The following is a 17,372-nucleotide window of genomic DNA, read 5'->3' as shown; positions in this document are numbered from 1 at the left end:
TCTTTAATACAACTTGCTCTCCATCTGCTTTGCTCTTAACATATGCAGTGTCCTGAAAAGAGTTTGGTAGAGGGAAAAAAAAAAAATGCGATAAATGAGTTATTCTCAGAGTCAGAATAGACTTTTTGAGATGAGCGGGCTTTATCTGCTGGGGAGCTGAATCTCAAAGGCATTTGTAACCCTGTATTCAAAGCTGAAATAATGATATTGGCCTGGTTTTTGTGTGTATGTTTTGTTTTGGTTTTTTTTAAGCCAAGAAGTATGGAAAAATACATTAGTGTTATTGATTTGGCTCTGTATAAAGTCATCAAGGAAAAAGGTTTGAATTTCTATCAGAAACAATGCTTTGTTCTACCTTGTCAGCCTTTTCTATTTCAGGTTATCTGAGTAGCAACCTGATTCAGTGGTAAGAATCAAGGTCATATTTTATTCAGTACAAGAAAATGGAAAATCTGGCAAGAGCCAAGATACTCGTTTTGAAATGGTTTTATTTAGCCCTTTCTGCTACAGTTGTTGTCAATGGAAAGAGATAAAGCCGATGACAGAATACAAGGAATTTACTGTTCATTATTCATGACTTGCTGAAGGTTTAAGTCTGTAAAGGATTTTGTTATTCTTTTCATGGGTCTTTCAGGTTTTAAGATATGATTGCCTGGCAAGAAATTGGATGAAGCAATTAAAGATGCATATTTTTCCTTACTTATTAACCTTAACAGAAAACTTGAATGCAATTTAATCTACAAAGTATTCATGGACAAATTCACAAGTTAAAATTGCAGCATAGCAAGATTATATTAATGCTTAAATCTGTCATTTGAATAAACTTTCGACTTCTGTGGTGTGGTGGCATCAGACCTTACTGGCACCCAGACCCAACTAGCTCTATTGTCAAGTGTTTAGTTTAAAGATAAAAATTTAAGTTACAAATTTAGAGCGGTTGTAGGCCTAAATAGGATGTGGAATAAATGAGTGAAGGTTTATCTTTAATGCAAAAAAACCCCCAACCTTGCATTCCTTAAGAACTCCTTGATATCAAGTGCAATGAATCAAAATGTCTGCCACATTTTGTAGTACTTTCAGATCTTAGTGGTAGTCTCAGTAAGAATCTAGATGAAAATGCTAACTTGTGACTTCACTGTCTTTCCTCCTGCTGCTTAGGAAGGTTAATGTGTCCTTTCATTTAGGACTACTGGAGGTGCATGTGGGGAGCATTACAGCAGTGTATAACATGATGATTCTGATTTAAACAGATGTTATGGGGAAGGACAGAAAGAAGTGAAGTTAGACTTTGCTTTTACCCTTCCACTAAATCTAATGGAAGAAATTGCAGTTCTGATTCAAGATGTCAGTCTTCTTGAATGCAGACTGGTGAGGTTCTACTTTCAGAGCATCAGTGTTAAAAAATTTACATCTGTACCTCCTATAATATGTTCAGTAGTTACAACTGGACATGTGAACATGACAGTTACGTTTGTTTTACCTCTTGTTCAATATTAAATTGATTTTCCTGCAGTCTTTCCTGGAATCTGCATCTCAAATTGTGTTCCTTTTCACAAGTATGCCAGTAATAAACTGCTACAGGCTACATTCTAGTCTTATATACTTGCAACTTAATTTCAATATACTTTCACCACTGTAAATCAGAAAAAGATTCAGTACTTTAAAAGAATCTCTTGAAAATGTTTTTTAGGCAGTTATTTCTGTAAACAAGACATGGTTGTTCTGTGGAGAAACATTTTTAAGTGTACAAATAGAATACTATCCAAAATACTGAAGTCTTAAAAGAATCTGTTAGACCACAGTATTTTTCAATTAATCAGGCTTGAGCCTGACAAAATTCAAGCTTCCCAATGTATATTTCCTCCCTTTTCCTCAGAGTAGTTAAAAACAAAAGCAAAAACTGCAACCTGTTTACTGTATTTTTTGTTGCTTTGAACTTGGCTTTAGTAAGATTGGCCTTTGTGTATGTAATTCCCTTCTAAATTTCATCTAACAAGCTTTAGATAGTTACAGGTGTTGTTTCTTTTTCATTTTTTTTTTTTTTTTTAATGGATGCAGAGAAAAGACTTCAGTGTATATATATATATATTCCAGTGTAAATTTGTCAAGTAAGTTTTCTGACAACTATTTAGTATTGATTCCACAACAGCAAATATGACAATCTAGCAAAATGACTAGGGTTGGAGGGGACTTCTGAATTGTAATTTCTCCTCCTAGATGCTAACAGAGGTTAGAGATGGGATGCAGAAAGGACAGACCAAAATAAAAAATATGGGAGGGCATGGGTATAAAGGTGAGGAGTAGTTGAGAAGCTGAAAAAAGGAAAAAATTTCATTGAAGAGTTTAAAAGACTAGGAAGAAGGCTTATTACTGATAACAAATGCTAGGGGAGGGAGAAGAAAAGCGTCATGAACCACTGTAACATCCCCATGTAGAAACTGCAATCTTATTTCTTGAATCTTAACATTTTTTTTGTTCACTAGTGCCAGAGCATTTCTCGGCTTTTTACTATCTCAATTACTGTCTGTTAGTGCTTACACATAAGAAGCCTTTTACTGTTTCATCTTAATGATGTTACTCAAATTGTCAAGAACAAAATTTCAGAATCAAAATAGTGCTGCAAAACTTGTTAGTGCATAATGTCTAGATTGTGTTTTGATAGTTAAATTACAGGGATGCTGTTTGCAATGTACTTTTATACAGGTTTAACTAGGATTGCAATGGCTTGTGTAAAATACTTATTTTTAAAATATATATCAAACCAGATCATATTTTTAGTAAGATTCTTATTTTGTTAGAATCTGGTTTATTATCTAAACTTCAATACCTTCAGTATGGGAATTAGCATATTATTTCACAGTGAAAACTAAGTTATTGGGTCAACATATCTGATACTTTCCTAGTTTAGATCCATATTTTACTTTCTCTTGCAAGCTGTAAGCTGTCCAAAGATCTGGCCTAATCATCAGACCAGAAACCTGGGAATTATTAGGATGTGTGCTCTCCCGAGGTTGGGTCGCACAGCCTGTGAGTCTTGTGTTTTCTCCTTGTAGAATTCACGTTTGAATTTGATATATCCAGGTACTTCTTCAGTGCAGAAATTTCCTCCTCTAGTGGTACAGTAGTATTCTTCAAGTACTTTAAATTGATTTTGTATAATATAAGTATTATATTACATATATATTATGAAGTGCTTTCTCTTTTCCAAGAGAAGAAATTAATATAATTATTTACAGTTTGTTTTGTGATACACTGTCATTTGTGTTTTGCCATTTAAATGGGTTGGAGTTAATTTCCCAAGTTACAGACTACTGTATTGATCTTTTTAATTTTAAAAATTTACCAAAATGTCTGCTGTAGGAGAGGATAATAAATCTTTTTTAAAAAAATGTGTTTTTTTCATTAAGTTGAATTATTCAAAGGTTGAACTGCACTTTTAATGCGTTTTCATTCATAAATTACCTGAAAGTTAAACTAATAATTCAAGATGTCTTAAAAGCAGTTGCTTAGCTGTCTGTAATATTAATACCAGAACAAGACTGTGGTATATAATACATATATTTTTGGTGACTAAGAATGAAGCAACAAGCATCATCTCCTCTAAGTGCACATTTTCTACAACTACATGCTTTCACATGTGAAGTTTTACGTTAAGCATGTAAAAGTAGCAAAAAAAAAATTTTTTTTTTCCTTCCTGTAATTACAGAAGCTGCTGGGTTTGTTTTGCTACTGATGAGGATGATCGGACAGCAGAGTGGGTGAGACCTTGCAGGTGCAGGGGCTCTACGAAATGGGTTCATCAGACTTGTCTGCAGCGCTGGGTGGATGAAAAACAAAGAGGAAACAGTACTGCTAGAGTTGCTTGTCCTCAGTGCAATGCAGAATATTTAATAGTATTTCCAAAGCTAGGTAAGATACGTATCATTTAAATTTTAAACGTAACATAATGGGTTATTTCTTTGTATTGTTCCTACTTTTTTCCTTTTTTGTGCTTGGAGCATAAGTTCTGTTAAACTTGTCTATTCCCTTTTCCAGACAGAAATAAATAACTGTATTCTGCTTGTTCTTATTTGGTGACTTAGTTAACTACCTTTTGAAAACTTTGAGGTGTTCCACTTAGGTATGTTGATAAATCTTGCAAGTGATTGACCTGTAATTAATTCATGGTTAATGTGAATATTTTTTTTTTTCTTGTTGAGCAGAAGGTGACTTCTTTCAGCAGTTCACAGAATCATCAAGGTTGGAAAAGACCTTGTAGATCATCCAGTCCACCCTTAACCTATTCTCAACTACACCATATCCCTAAGTGCTATGTCAGCCTGACTCTTAAACACCTCCAGGGATGGGGACTCCACCACTGCCCTGGGGAGCCCATCCCAACGCCTAACAACCCGTTCTGTAAAGAACATTTGTCACATATTAGCAAATAAATGCATCCTTTTTTCTTTCTCAGCTTGCAGAGAAACTGTTGTTACAGGAAATTCAGAGGAAGGAACCTTGCTGAACAACCTGTTGCATTACCGGAAAAACATATTTTTGCTTTGTTTGGGAGGTATTCCTGAGTCAGTATTGACCTATATTCAAGAGGCAGAATATGTGTGGTTGCTGGATACTGCTCTAGCTTGGTTTGTCAAGGTGACAGAAAAAAGTTTAGGGATGGTCTTCCAGAGTCTGCTTATTTGAGTAGCTGAGTAGGACACTGCACAATATGTTGCATGTATTTAAATTAGCAGTGGTTGCTGTTATTCCAGCCCTCATTTGCCTGTATGTTCTATGGGGTATATTAAGTAGGGCAAGAAAATGAAATGTTGCCATGGAAACTTAAACTTTGTTTCAAAGTAAAACTGCTTGTTAAAGAAACGCTGATACAGCATGTGAGTACAGGCATCCTTTTTTAAAGTATCTTATTTCTGTAATCAAACAGCTGAAAATAACTTGTGTTGTCAGTTCCTTGGGACAGGACCTCTTTTTCTGTTAGTATAAGGGCTGACAAAATTGTGAAGGGAATTTTATATGGGTAGTGATATTTATTTCCACAATAGAACACTAAAGAATTGGAAAGAAAATATAGACTACTGTTGATATTCAAGCAAACAAATGAGCATGAAACTTACTACCTAGTTATATCAACCACGATTCATATCCATAGAGCTTTGCTACAAGGATAAGGTAGAGACAAATCTTAATCTCTGTCATGAAGAAGGCATCAAATAATAACATTTAGCATTGGCTTTGGGGAAAAAAAATGATACCTGGACAGTTACAATATATTACAAAACTTGAAGCAGTTTAAAATTCCTACTTGTGTCTTGAATGATGAAATTGTAACATGAGCTGCATTTGCATGTTATTTTGTCAGTGGGAGAAGGGGAAGCAGCTATAGTTTAGAGATGTTACATGCACATAACAGGTATTTTCATTTGTTCTGGCAATTTGTGGCATTCTTTATTTGAAAGCTAAGATTCCTAATTACTAACATTCCAAGCTTCTGAAGCCAGCCTAAAATTCTTGTGCAAGATTGTTTAGGACTTGCATGCAGGCATACAAGGATCTCTTGATTTATTTTCCCTCATAATACCATATTTTTCCATTTTTAAAGATGAGAAGGCTATAAAAATTCAGGTTTGTATAAGAGTACCCAAGACATCAGTAGTAGTAGTAGAGGAGTGAAATTAATTTGGGTCTATCAGTCATGAGCTTGAAGTGCCTGAAACAAGTGAGACAGTCTTGCTCTTCTGAAGTTCTTTCTAGTAACCCAAAACTGTTGTATCACAACTCAAGTCAGTCAAGGTCACACCAGGCAGAGTTAGGACAGTAAGATGTTTTCAAGTAGTCTTGACAGTAGCCCTGTCTCTGGTGCAGCAGGTACATTTTGAAGACATTACTAGTCATACCATTCAAGAAACGAAAATTACTTGAGCAGGGAAGAACTAACAACTAAAGTTTCCCTGAGGTATCATAATTCAGAAACTTGCATACACTAAGACTTCTCTAATGTACTTCTGGAAACTTTTTTGTAAAGCCAAATTTCTGTCAAAGGGCACTTCTTAGAACAACTACTTTTATTTATTATTTATTTTTGAAGTAATGTCAACTTGAGGAGACATCAGTGAATTTCTTTAAGTAAAAGTGTGTGTCTATTTACCGATTCAAAACCACCACCCCTAGTGATGTATCTTAAAATTATAATTCCATTTCAAATTTGATAGTTGCTACCAAGCTCTAAAACTGATACGCACCATGTTCTTACTAGCTATTTTCCTCTCTTCTGAGAACTTTTTTTATTAAATTGGAAAATATTATTGCCACTTTGAAAGTAACTGAAGTATCTTTTAGATAATTATTTCAGTTTTATAAATAGAAAATAGAATTTGGCAGGAAAAGCTCTGTTAAAGCATGATAATTTTCACGAAATGAAAAATATTTTTGTATTTTGTATTTCCTTCTTGAGTTTGTATGTCAGTGATATTTCCTGCTTCTTCCTTAATACCATCTTAAAAGAAACAGTTTCACTTGTCTTCCTTTCTCACAAGCTCCTTCTTAAATGAATAACTTTAAAAAAAAAAAAAAAAATTTAGAACAGTGTTTTTCTAGTCTTCTCTCAAGATTCTGTATGTAAGTCTATAACTTGCTTTTTCTAATGATTAGGATCAGTAGGTGCAATCTGTTAGTACTTTTAGTGTTAGGCTTCTGCTGTTGCTGTATCACCTTGCCAAGACATACAAGGCAAGCTTCAGTGCTTTGTGTTGCCCTTTAGGACTCAACAAATACAATGTTTTTTTCAAGTCTCTTGCCTTCACCTTCTTCAAACAAATGTAAGTTTTTCAAAATGGTACAACTAAACAACTTCAGTGACTGTGAGAAACCGTCAAGATGTGTAAATTACTGTGCATTTAGTATTCGCAGTTATGACCTTGTTGCTACTTTCAGCACATTGATAGACATCCTGTTTTCAGTCTATCCTGGAAAATTAAACATAATTGTTAATACAGTTGAACTGCTTGTTCCAGTTATCTTTATTTTGAGTAGAGTGTTTTTTCTTCAGAAACCCTTTAATTTTGGCACTTAATCAATAATAGGATGCTCAACTCCAGAATAAATTAAATCTATAGTTACACTTTGTCAGTTACTTATGGACTAATTTACATTGGTGGGTGTATATGAAGCAGTGTGCTGGTGAGGTGTTTACTGTCTTACAAGCCACATAGGAAGATGCTTCCTGCCCTTAAAACTAGAGCTTATAACTAAAACAAAGAATACATGCTGTACTAGAAGATGCATGCAAAAGTAACTAATTTGAAGTACATAAATAGTAGGATAAAAACTTGAGACTCCAGCAGAGTGAGAGTAGAGAGTACATTAAACAATATTCTGCCCAAGTTGCTTAGCACTGCCCACTAGTCTGATACATAACTTGGCAATATTTACAGTGACTTCTGTCAAGACTGCATGTCAGCTAAATGTGTTTAAATTGCAACTCTTCAGTATGGTTTTCACACACGTGCCTGTGTATGGAAAAAAAAAAGTGTGATCCTCTATGAGGTCTCTGGATGCTACTGCTGTACAAACAGTATGTAAAATCCTACACTGTTCTTTTTTTTAAAAAAAAACAAACGGGGGTGGGGGGTGCAGGAGGAACCCCACCAGGAACCAGATGTATTTGAGAGTGCTTTACAAGAATACTAGGGCTGATAAAACATGATAATGAACATGTTCAGGTACATGTTCCTGTTACTTGTTTTCACTGGCCCTTGACCTGAGTTAGAACTGATAGTTTTGAAAGCATTCACACTAGAGAAGAAAGAGAAGAACCAGTTAAGTCATGAAAAGGAGTCAATTTTATCAGTGTGGCTGACTAAAATTTTCTGCAAAATTTTTTTGGTATGAATTTCAAGTCTTGATTGTATATTTAAATGCACAGCTTTAAATTAATTGGGTGCAAATATGATAGTTCAGAGACAATCTTTGGGAACAGGGTGCTAAGTTATCACCACCCTAAAAAACTAAGAATATCAAATTATGTATTAGGAGTGTTCAAGTGAAGAGTTAAACTGCAAGTGACTTTTGTATACTTGGATAATACCGAATACAATATATTTACCTTCAGAAAGGTAAAAAGGGGGGAAAAAAATCCTTGAAACCTAATGTTCTCTATTCTGTGCAAGGTCAGAAAAAGTTTTGATGTAATTGGAGGTCAGGAGGAAAATGGCATACAACTCAGGATTGGGGTGCAAAACATGCTAACTAGCCTGGCAGTTCATGCAGTGGAAGTCCTGTACATCTAGTATATCAGGAATTCAGTAAGTCATTTAACACCGTTGTTCGAGAGATCACTCCTTCCCCCCCCCCCCCCAAAAAAAAAACCAAACAAACCACAACACAAAAAAAACAACAAAATATTAGGAAGTAATAAAACAATTATAGGCTGGAGTGGATAAACTGTGATAAGAGACATGGAGGATTAATTACTTAAAGAAAGCCTATGAGCTGATTTTGAGAGTAACTGTAATGTTTCCACTGATTTTGGGAGGAACAAAGAGGGAGCTAACAAGAACTATTCATGCCTATGAGCTGGAAGAGGACATTCTGTATGTAGACTTTGTTGACATACAAAAGTAATGTGGAATCTGATCATGATGATGACATTTTTCACTTCTGTACATACATTTCAGACTTCAACTTCTGGCTTTTGCTTTGCTGGGGTGCTCTTGCAGTCTGTTAAAGAAGAGGTGTAAGCACACCCTTGTTTCCCTAACCAGAGTAGGTCAGGGTAATGTCTTTCTCTGTGTAAGTCTGGCAGGTGCAGCTGTCCATAGACAGAACAATGAAACTATACATGCATTGTCATTAAAGGCAGTAAGTAACCTGAATAGGAGGGGGTTTTCTTCCAACTTTTTGAGAGGCAGTCCTCTAAGAATACTGAATGCAGCCTCTTCCAGCAGAAGAAATCTTTCATATTGATTGTGCTAGTTTTTACTGTTGAGCAGGATAGATTAGTAACAGAATTCTCAGGTGAAGCTGTCAGATAACCACATGAAGTACATCACAACTAATTAGTATTTCTTCCTTTTTAAACTATAATATCTAACAAATAAAAAAGCCACTAAGCCTAAAATGATTTCTACAACAGAACAATTCTCATTCAACACAAAGGCAGCTAGTCAACTTTATTGGGTAAATTAGTCAGTGCCCTAACCACTATATTAATATGTCAAAGACTGGTGAATGAAATGGTAGAGGTAGAAATAAGTTACAAGTTTAGCTTAGGACTTTTTAAATTATACGTTCTCATTTAAACAGCATGTGTGGGATGTCAGACTTGTATTTTGCCAAGTTCATTCTTCCTTATCAGTGATGGATGCTGAGAGCTTTCTTCAGTATGCTTTTATATATATCTATATGTCTTGAAACCTTACTTTTCCTTTATCATAGGTCCAGTTGTTTACGTTTTGGATCTTGCAGATCGACTGATCTCAAAGGCATGTCCCTTTGCTGCAGCTGGAATAATGGTGGGCTCCATATACTGGACAGCTGTAACGTATGGAGCTGTGACAGTGATGCAGGTACACATGTACTCCCTCTTCTTACCAGCTTTGAAAGCAAGTCTTACAATGAAAAACTCAATTAAGACTCCTTTTTTCATTGGCTTAAAACATGTTATAGCTGCTTTCAGCACTTCTGGTGTAGTTAACAAGTGAATTCAAGATGGGTGGATAGAAGGCTTTTTCACTTTTAACTGATCATGCTGCAATGCCTGTTCAAATGTGGTTCAGTCTGCAACTAACAATTCACTGCTACTCTAGCTGGCTGCCCTTTGTATGGCAGACTGGTGAACCCTCTTCTGTTCCTACAGAATAGGTGCCACTACCACTGAACTATTAATAATGGTTGTCTAATTCTTCAGAAAAGATGTGAGTTTAATCTCTTTTACCTGTAGAATAGTTTTGCTGGTAACGTTCAAATGGTTAAGACACAGTGAATCTTTCAGTCCTACCATGTTTTTACTATATAGGGGAAAATGCATGCTCTGAATGGTACAATTTATTCAGAAACAAAAAATGCAGAACAGTGCAAACTAATAGTATATTCTTTCAATTACTTCAGACTGTATGGTTAGTTGAAAGAGGAAAAAATACTTTTCATACTTCTGTTCTTGTGAACTTGCTATCTAAATATAAAAATAACATTGATGGGTGGTAGACTGTTAACCATGGAAAGACCTGTTCACAGATGCCCTAGCTCAGCTACAAGAGTTTTCACAGACTTTACAACTAGAAGTACCTTTACCATTTTAGTTGTTGATTCCTATATCAAGCTCATGACCTGTGTTTTGCCTGAAAGCATACAAGTATTTCTGATGCTAATTCAGTTGTAGGTAGAATTAACAAATCTGTATGCTAATAAGTATTCCTCTACACAGTCCTAATTGTAAATATACAATCTAGTCCTTATCCATTTAAGTCACTCAGCACTACTTTTTCTTGAGTTGTGTGATACTGCCTTGCAGTTCTACAGCTCTGTCTCAAAATTGTGTGCTATTTTGGTTCTGTTTGTACATGATCTGATAGTAGAAGTGTATATGACAACCACCTGAAGTGGAGCCCAGATGAGATGGTACAGTCACCCTGGTACAAGTGTGGCCAGGGTTGAGCAGCTGGCCAAGTGATGTATAAGGACTTTTCAATACCTCTTCCATTCCAGTGGATGAGTCTCTAATACAGAATGGTACACTTGGGAGTTTCCTAATCTGGTATTTTGTTCTTGTTGTGGCCCTTACAGGAACATTGCAACCATCTGTAATACTACAGCTAGACTTCATTAAATGTATCAGGCCTTATCTCTTCACTGCTACACTGAGCCTTTTTCTGTAGGAACTTTTTAGCTTCTCTAGAACTACATAAACAAATGGAAAGAGAAATGCTCCTTTCCATGGTTGTTTTGCTTTTGAAATGGGGAACTGTCTAAACATTAGTTTAGAGAGCTGGTCAAATCCCGGGTATGAAGAATTGGCTATTTTCCACTGATTTAATGTTTTTTGATCATATGGATGGCATGCTGGTTAAAAGAGTAATTTATTTTTGCTTACAATGGAGGAGATCAAATTGGGAATGGAGGGAAATTCTTTCACCCCTTTTACTACTCCAAATTTGCGAGGTTTAATACAACTTGTTTCTCAATCCATTTCAGACTCCTTTCCTTTAGTTGAAGGGCCAGAGAAGCACAAAAACTATTTTTAAAGGTTAAGCTTCAGATGGAGAAAAATTAAATACAGAATTGACATTGTGACTCCAGTGGTAGCTAAGTCAGTAACAAATTGTATGAGGTTACTGAAAACAAACAATAAACTAAAGCAGAAGAGACAAGATACTGAGGCGCTTTTTTGATAGGCAAAGACTATAAGGAGAAACAGGATAGTATCAGACAATACAATTTGGGTGAAGGTAGTGAAGAAACTGGAAGACAAATTTTGTAAGAATAATCTTTTGGTGGCAACAATATTGGTTATGTTTGTTTTTAAAGGCTGTGGGATGTAACATAACTTCCTGTTCTAGAGTAACACAGAATGGTTTTCAAAGCAAGGCTAAAAAGTATGGTTTGAAAAGGTACTGTGGTACGTTACCCTAGATTCTTTCCTGTGTCCTACTTATTCCAGAACTGCTGGTATTAGTTGTTTGGCCTTACCACCTAATTCTAAGTTCTGTGCAAGTGAAGATTTGATACAGCTTCTTGTGTTTGTGGGGAAAACAAGAAGTCAATGAAAACACATCAGGAACTCCAGTGCCTGACAAATGTAATTATTATTTTAATGGTTTTAGTCTTCCTGGTTCTTACGGAAAAAGTCATGAAAGAGCCTGTTCTTCCTAGAAGCACTTCAACGACTTTGTTAGCATTTAGTAATGTGTAAATAGAGACAACTTTAGAGGCTATTTACCACATAAGTTTGTTTCTTTGTCCTCAGCACTGTTAGTTACTTAATTAAAAGTATGTACTTTTTAGGAAAACATAAGGCACTGTTCTGTTACAGTTTTGATATGTACATTTGATAAACTGCTAAGTCTGATTATTTTATGTGCCAGTGGAAAGGTTTAGGCACATCAGTGATGTCTGTCCTTTAAAATCGTAGCGGTAACCACACTTAAAAATGAGATACAAGTGAAGATAGGCTGTTATTTCCACTACAGTTGAAAATAATCTACCTCTTTCTGCATTGTCTAGAGAAACAATGCTTTTTAGTACTGTGATCTCTGTTGCATAAGGTACTCCTAAATAACAGGGTTTTTTTAAAGAGCATCCCAGCATACTTGATATCAATTTATCCTTTAAAGAGTAGTATCTTATCAGTTTGAGTGTAGAATTAATCATTCTAAAATTGTAAATTCTTCTGTGCATTTTGGAAAGCATGGTGTTTTGATGTTTCAGATGTATAGGCTTTTACTTACACAGAAACACATGAAATTTTTCTTGAGATGGTAAGGAATTGTGTTCCAGCTCTCTGCAGGATTAATGACTTGCAAACTGAGGCTGGTAGCTTGCCTGCATTATGCTCAATAAGCAATCAAGGATGTTGTGTATTAGGGATAGCAGTATTCTTTTCATCTTTAACTTAAAATGCATGGGCAGCCCCAAACAAACTAGACTTTTTTGAAGTTACACTGTTTTTTCAGTTGTGGCCTTTGTTACATTTGTCAACTATATACATATTTACCAGGTTGTGGGTCACAAAGAAGGTCTTGATGTCATGGAGAGAGCTGATCCTTTATTTCTTTTGATTGGACTTCCCACTATCCCAGTCATGCTAATACTGGGCAAGATGATTCGTTGGGAGGACTATGTGCTCAGACTGTGGCGCAAATACTCTAATAAGCTACAAATTTTGAACAGCATATTTCCAGGTAATGTGACTAAATTTAAAAGGCAATACCTACCTTGAACTTGTGCCTTGAGGAGATGGGGATAGGCAAGTAGTTTTCATCACTCTTATGTAAAAGGGATTAACACCTTCCCTCTATTTTATGTTCACTCTATTTAGATGGTGTTTGTATAGCACCTAGTGAGAAAGGTGGTAGGGCAAGAGGAGCAGGAGCACAGTTTCAGTTAAGGCCTAGTAACAAAACAAGCTATTGAAAATCACAGGTCTTATTTGAAAGTAAAAATTACTCCAGTCACTTAATGGAAATAGAATATTCCCTGAGAAGAGGGTTAGTTCTCAAAGTAATTGGGCTATAGATTTGTAATGAAGTGGGAGGGTGGGACTAACATGCTTTCTGTGTTCTGTTTGAGGTAGTGGCTTTGTAACTTTCTTCCCTCACTCTCATCCCTTTAGGCATTGGATGTCCTGTTCCTCGTATTCCAGCAGAGGCCAACCCTTTGGCAGATCATGTCTCTGCTACACGTATTCTATGTGGAGCTCTAGTTTTCCCTACTATTGCCACAATAGTTGGCAAGCTGATGTTCAGCAGTGTTAACTCAAATTTACAAAGGACAATCTTGGTAAGATTCAGTATTGTTTATTTCATAAAAACTTGTATTGTGGGGTGAGGGAGGAAAAGTAAAAAAGAACATGAATTGATCGAGAACTGGTGTGACATTTGATTAAGGTAAGGGGTTTTTTTAAGGTTGCCTGTCTTGGCAGCGGACAAGCATCACGTGTGTGAGAGACTTTGTCCTTATGGCTGAAACCAATTTCAACTTCAAGACAAGGCTGAAACTTGTATCTGGTACTGTACTAGGCATACCTAAGCAGTAATAAAAGGTGATAAAGATGATGAACCACCAGCATCTCCTAAGAACAATTTATGCAAGGGAAGACTGGGGTTTATATTATCAACCTTTTCATATTACCTTCTGTTTACTAATTCTTTGAGGGAATCCATGTTACTTATTTTAACATAAGGAGAGAAAAATAAACTCTGTAGAAGTTGATAGGAGGTGGGAGGATGAAGAGAGGGAGTTCCTTGAATCTTCCTTGTGAGTAACCTTTCTGGCTTGCAGCCTGTCAAGGGGAAGCACACTGAGTTTGGGAAGATGGTATCCTGGGGCATCTGACTGTCAGTGCAGCCCCTGTTTTCAACTCCAACACGTTTATGTACCCCTCCCTTCCATATGGAAGAAACAGTGATATTACAACTGTTCATGCAGACTAGAGGCTTCTTGGTGTCTGTTGAGTTAGACATATTGTAAAACTTTCTGAAAAAATTTTGTTTTACAAAGAACAAATTTTTATTTCACTTCACAATTGCATTTGGCAAGTGGTCTTTTTCAGTCTGATTATACAAATCAGTAGTATTCCTTGTGCCATGCATAGTATATTTTCAGAGAATGGAGGAGAGCAGGTACATATATGTGTTTTACTTTATTTTTGAATAGGATGTATTTTGACTTTTTTAGACTATTTTTCAGAGTTCCAAGCAAGTAAAAGCTTTCAAAAGGCTTTGTAGATCCAGTATGTAATCCCTTTAAGTAATATTAAACCTCTGTAATAGTGCATTGTGACAGAAAACGGAGATGCTCATTTGGAATTGCCCTAGTTAGCTAAACTTCAAAAGAAGATGCTATATGATTGGAAAATGAATCTTCTTTGACCAGAATTTTTTTAAAAACATTTGCAATAATATGACAATGAACTGTGCAGGTTTTCAAAATATCTTTTTATTTCAGGGTGGAATTGCTTTTGTTGCTATAAAAGGAGCTTTTAAGGTTTACTTCAAACAGCAGCAATATTTGCGCCAAGCTCACCGCAAAATTTTAAATTATCCTGAACAAGAAGGAGCATAAGGCTGTGATCTCCAGATGTCATACAGTCTCACCTAACAGGTTTCCATGTTGTATTGGTTCCATCATTATTGCACAGTAGAGAATTGTGATAAGTTGCTGCTCCTGTTATTTTTTTTCTTTAAATATAATAAAGCACTGTCTTGTGGCAGGGTAAAGCCTTTCAGCAACCACTGAACTGAAGAATGTGACTTAGCTTTCATTATTTTTGGGTGTTTCTGTTGGGTAATAGGCTTCTGAATTATTTTCTTCAAGCCAGTAAGCTGAATAGAAAAAAAAAAAAGGCATCAACTACAGAACAAGAATATTTTAAATTGTGTAGTTAATGTAGGCTATATCCAAAGGCCTTTTCTATACATGTTTTCACACCCACGCTATCATCCAGTTCGGCACTTCACACAATGAACAGAATTTTTTTTAGAAGGGAAGTGTGAGTCATTACCAAGGAGAAGTAATTGTGGGACATTAGTCAGTAAAGATTTCCTTGGGTTTTGCAGGTATCAAACAGGGAGTGTAAAATACTCAAATGACTGGTCAGAGCAAGCAGAAGATAGATCACTCTACAGGACTCATGTGTCAGCTTAACACCTAGTACTTAGGTGGCTAGAAATTAGCATGGCTTCCAGGTGATTTGTATTACTGGTAATTTTTACTGTCCTGTTGTATCCTCTGCAGTGTGTAGTGTTATTTTTCTCATGGCTCTTTTAGTTTTGTAACTGGTGCTGGATAGCATTTCTTTCCTCCACAGTGAAATAACTACATGGGGGGAAGTAAATTTCAGTTGTTTATTTTGTCCTTAAGTATTAGAGCACTTGTTTAGTTTTCATGTTTCTTTTGATTATGTAAATATCTGTACAAGTACAAAGAGGGGTAGAAGGGGGGGGGGGGGGAACTTTGGACACTAAAGCTACATTTAAACTGACAGATGAGGGCATCCTTCTAAACTTCCAGACCTGGATGTGTAACTCAGCTCTGCACCAGGACTAGGCCCTCTTCTGCCCGTACCAGCTCTAGTGGATGGACTGGCTGGAAGGGGGCAACGTGACACTTTGCGTAGCTCATCTGAGCATGGTACAGACGAGCAGGCTACACACTCTTAAGACAACATGGCTCCATTCTGTAAAGAACTAAAGGATAAATCTTAAATATGTAATAAACTAAGTTTATTTATACAGTAAGCTTTACTATTACAATATGTTCAAAATAGCCAGCTGAGGGAGACATAAGCACTTCAGTTATTTGATGTATTTATAAATTAATTTCAACAGAGATTAACTGTTTTGTGAAGTTAAATTTTGACAAACATAATATGGCCATTTACTATTCAAAGTCATACCAGACTTAACCTAGATTTAGTACTTGAAGTTTTTCCTTAACAATTTATTTGGTTTTCTCAATTTTTTTTGTTGTTGTTGTTCATATTAGTATGTCAAATGCATGGAGAAGGGTTTAAAAAAAATCTTTTAGTTGAAGTGTCATAAGTAAATATTTCTTTTCATCAGAAATGAAGTAAATGCAGAATGGGCTTCATACCTGAATGCAATAATGTATGTTAGAGAAATTCAAAATATGGTACCTTTTCTATAGTATGTTTATCTTAATTACTGAGATGTAATATTTTAGAGCTGTACAAAAGTGTATATAATGGCCAAGTAGTATTCAGAAACTATACAGGTATTGAAAATTATACACTCAGTCAATATCAGATACTTTTGAAGTTCTTGCTGTAAAAGAAGAATTATTATAATCTTGTAAGTCGTCTGATTATATTTGTCTTAGTGGGCTCACTTTTATATAAAACTCTAAATAGAGTAGCAACCTCTGAAAGTTGCTGCTCTCTGTAAGATAGTCTTGAAACAATATAATACATATTTCTTACAGAATTCCTCATTTCGAGAAAACAGCTTTTCAGTGGTCTTCACTGTATATATTTCGAATAAATTTAGTACTGTTTTTTAAAGTCTCATGAAGAATTGAATGATGCAAATTAGTGGGTTTGAAACTTGTTCCATGGGAAAGTTCATTGTCTCCTCTGGAAGTCAAAGCTATTGTAAAAATACAATTATGAAAATACTGTATGGATTAGAAAATGATTTCACATGAGTGGCAGAAGGTCATTACTCTGTTGTAAATCTTGTTTTTAAGTATTGCAAATTATAGTTATGTTGAATTAGTTTGAATAAATATTTTTTACACTCCCTAGTGTATTTTGTGAGTTGAACAAAAGCCTGTAGCAAAACTCCTAAATGAAAAATGTGGTTTGTTTTAATGCATATCTAAGGATTTATATAATCAATTTTAAGTTCATAGCCTGAAGAAATACCTTGGGGATGAATGAAGAATTACTTTGAGACTTCTAAACTTACATTTACATTTCTTTTTCCCTCTCTAGTGATCAATAAATTATGTAGGAGAATGCACTTCTCAAACATTTAAAGCAATACAAAACACGAATGACTTCTAAAACAGAACCGGGGGTAGGGAGTTACTACATATCTCTGGGTTGGCTGATGTGCAGCATTTATTTGAGGAGCAACACTGATCCTTCACTGAGAGAGAATACTGGCTGTAGGAAGTATTTTTTCACTAATGGCTAATTT

At 35.6% G+C, this 17,372-nt stretch overlaps 1 protein-coding gene across 2 annotated transcripts in view; it reads left to right on the top strand.

Moving 5' to 3' along the window:
- MARCHF5 (membrane associated ring-CH-type finger 5) overlaps nt 1-16,970 on the top strand; it is a 32,296-nt gene extending 15,326 nt beyond the window's left edge. Inside the window, exons 2-6 of one of the 2 annotated variants that reach the window (XM_074907492.1) lie at nt 3,707-3,909; nt 9,463-9,563; nt 12,710-12,893; nt 13,325-13,491; nt 14,659-16,970. In XM_074907492.1, the coding sequence (XP_074763593.1) occupies nt 3,707-3,909; nt 9,463-9,563; nt 12,710-12,893; nt 13,325-13,491; nt 14,659-14,775 (772 nt within the window). In that variant the 3' untranslated portion in view covers nt 14,776-16,970. Of the gene's footprint in view, nt 1-3,706; nt 3,910-9,432; nt 9,564-12,709; nt 12,894-13,324; nt 13,492-14,658 lie in introns of both variants that reach the window. The other variant, XM_074907491.1, reaches the window with a different exon arrangement.
- The last annotated feature ends 402 nt before the right edge of the window (nt 16,971-17,372 follow it).

This window comes from Athene noctua, chromosome 5 (assembly GCF_965140245.1).
Source record: "Athene noctua chromosome 5, bAthNoc1.hap1.1, whole genome shotgun sequence".
Lineage (NCBI taxonomy): Eukaryota > Metazoa > Chordata > Aves > Strigiformes > Strigidae > Athene > Athene noctua.
Note: the sequence above shows the minus strand (reverse complement) of the source record. Positions and strands in the feature narration are given on the sequence as shown.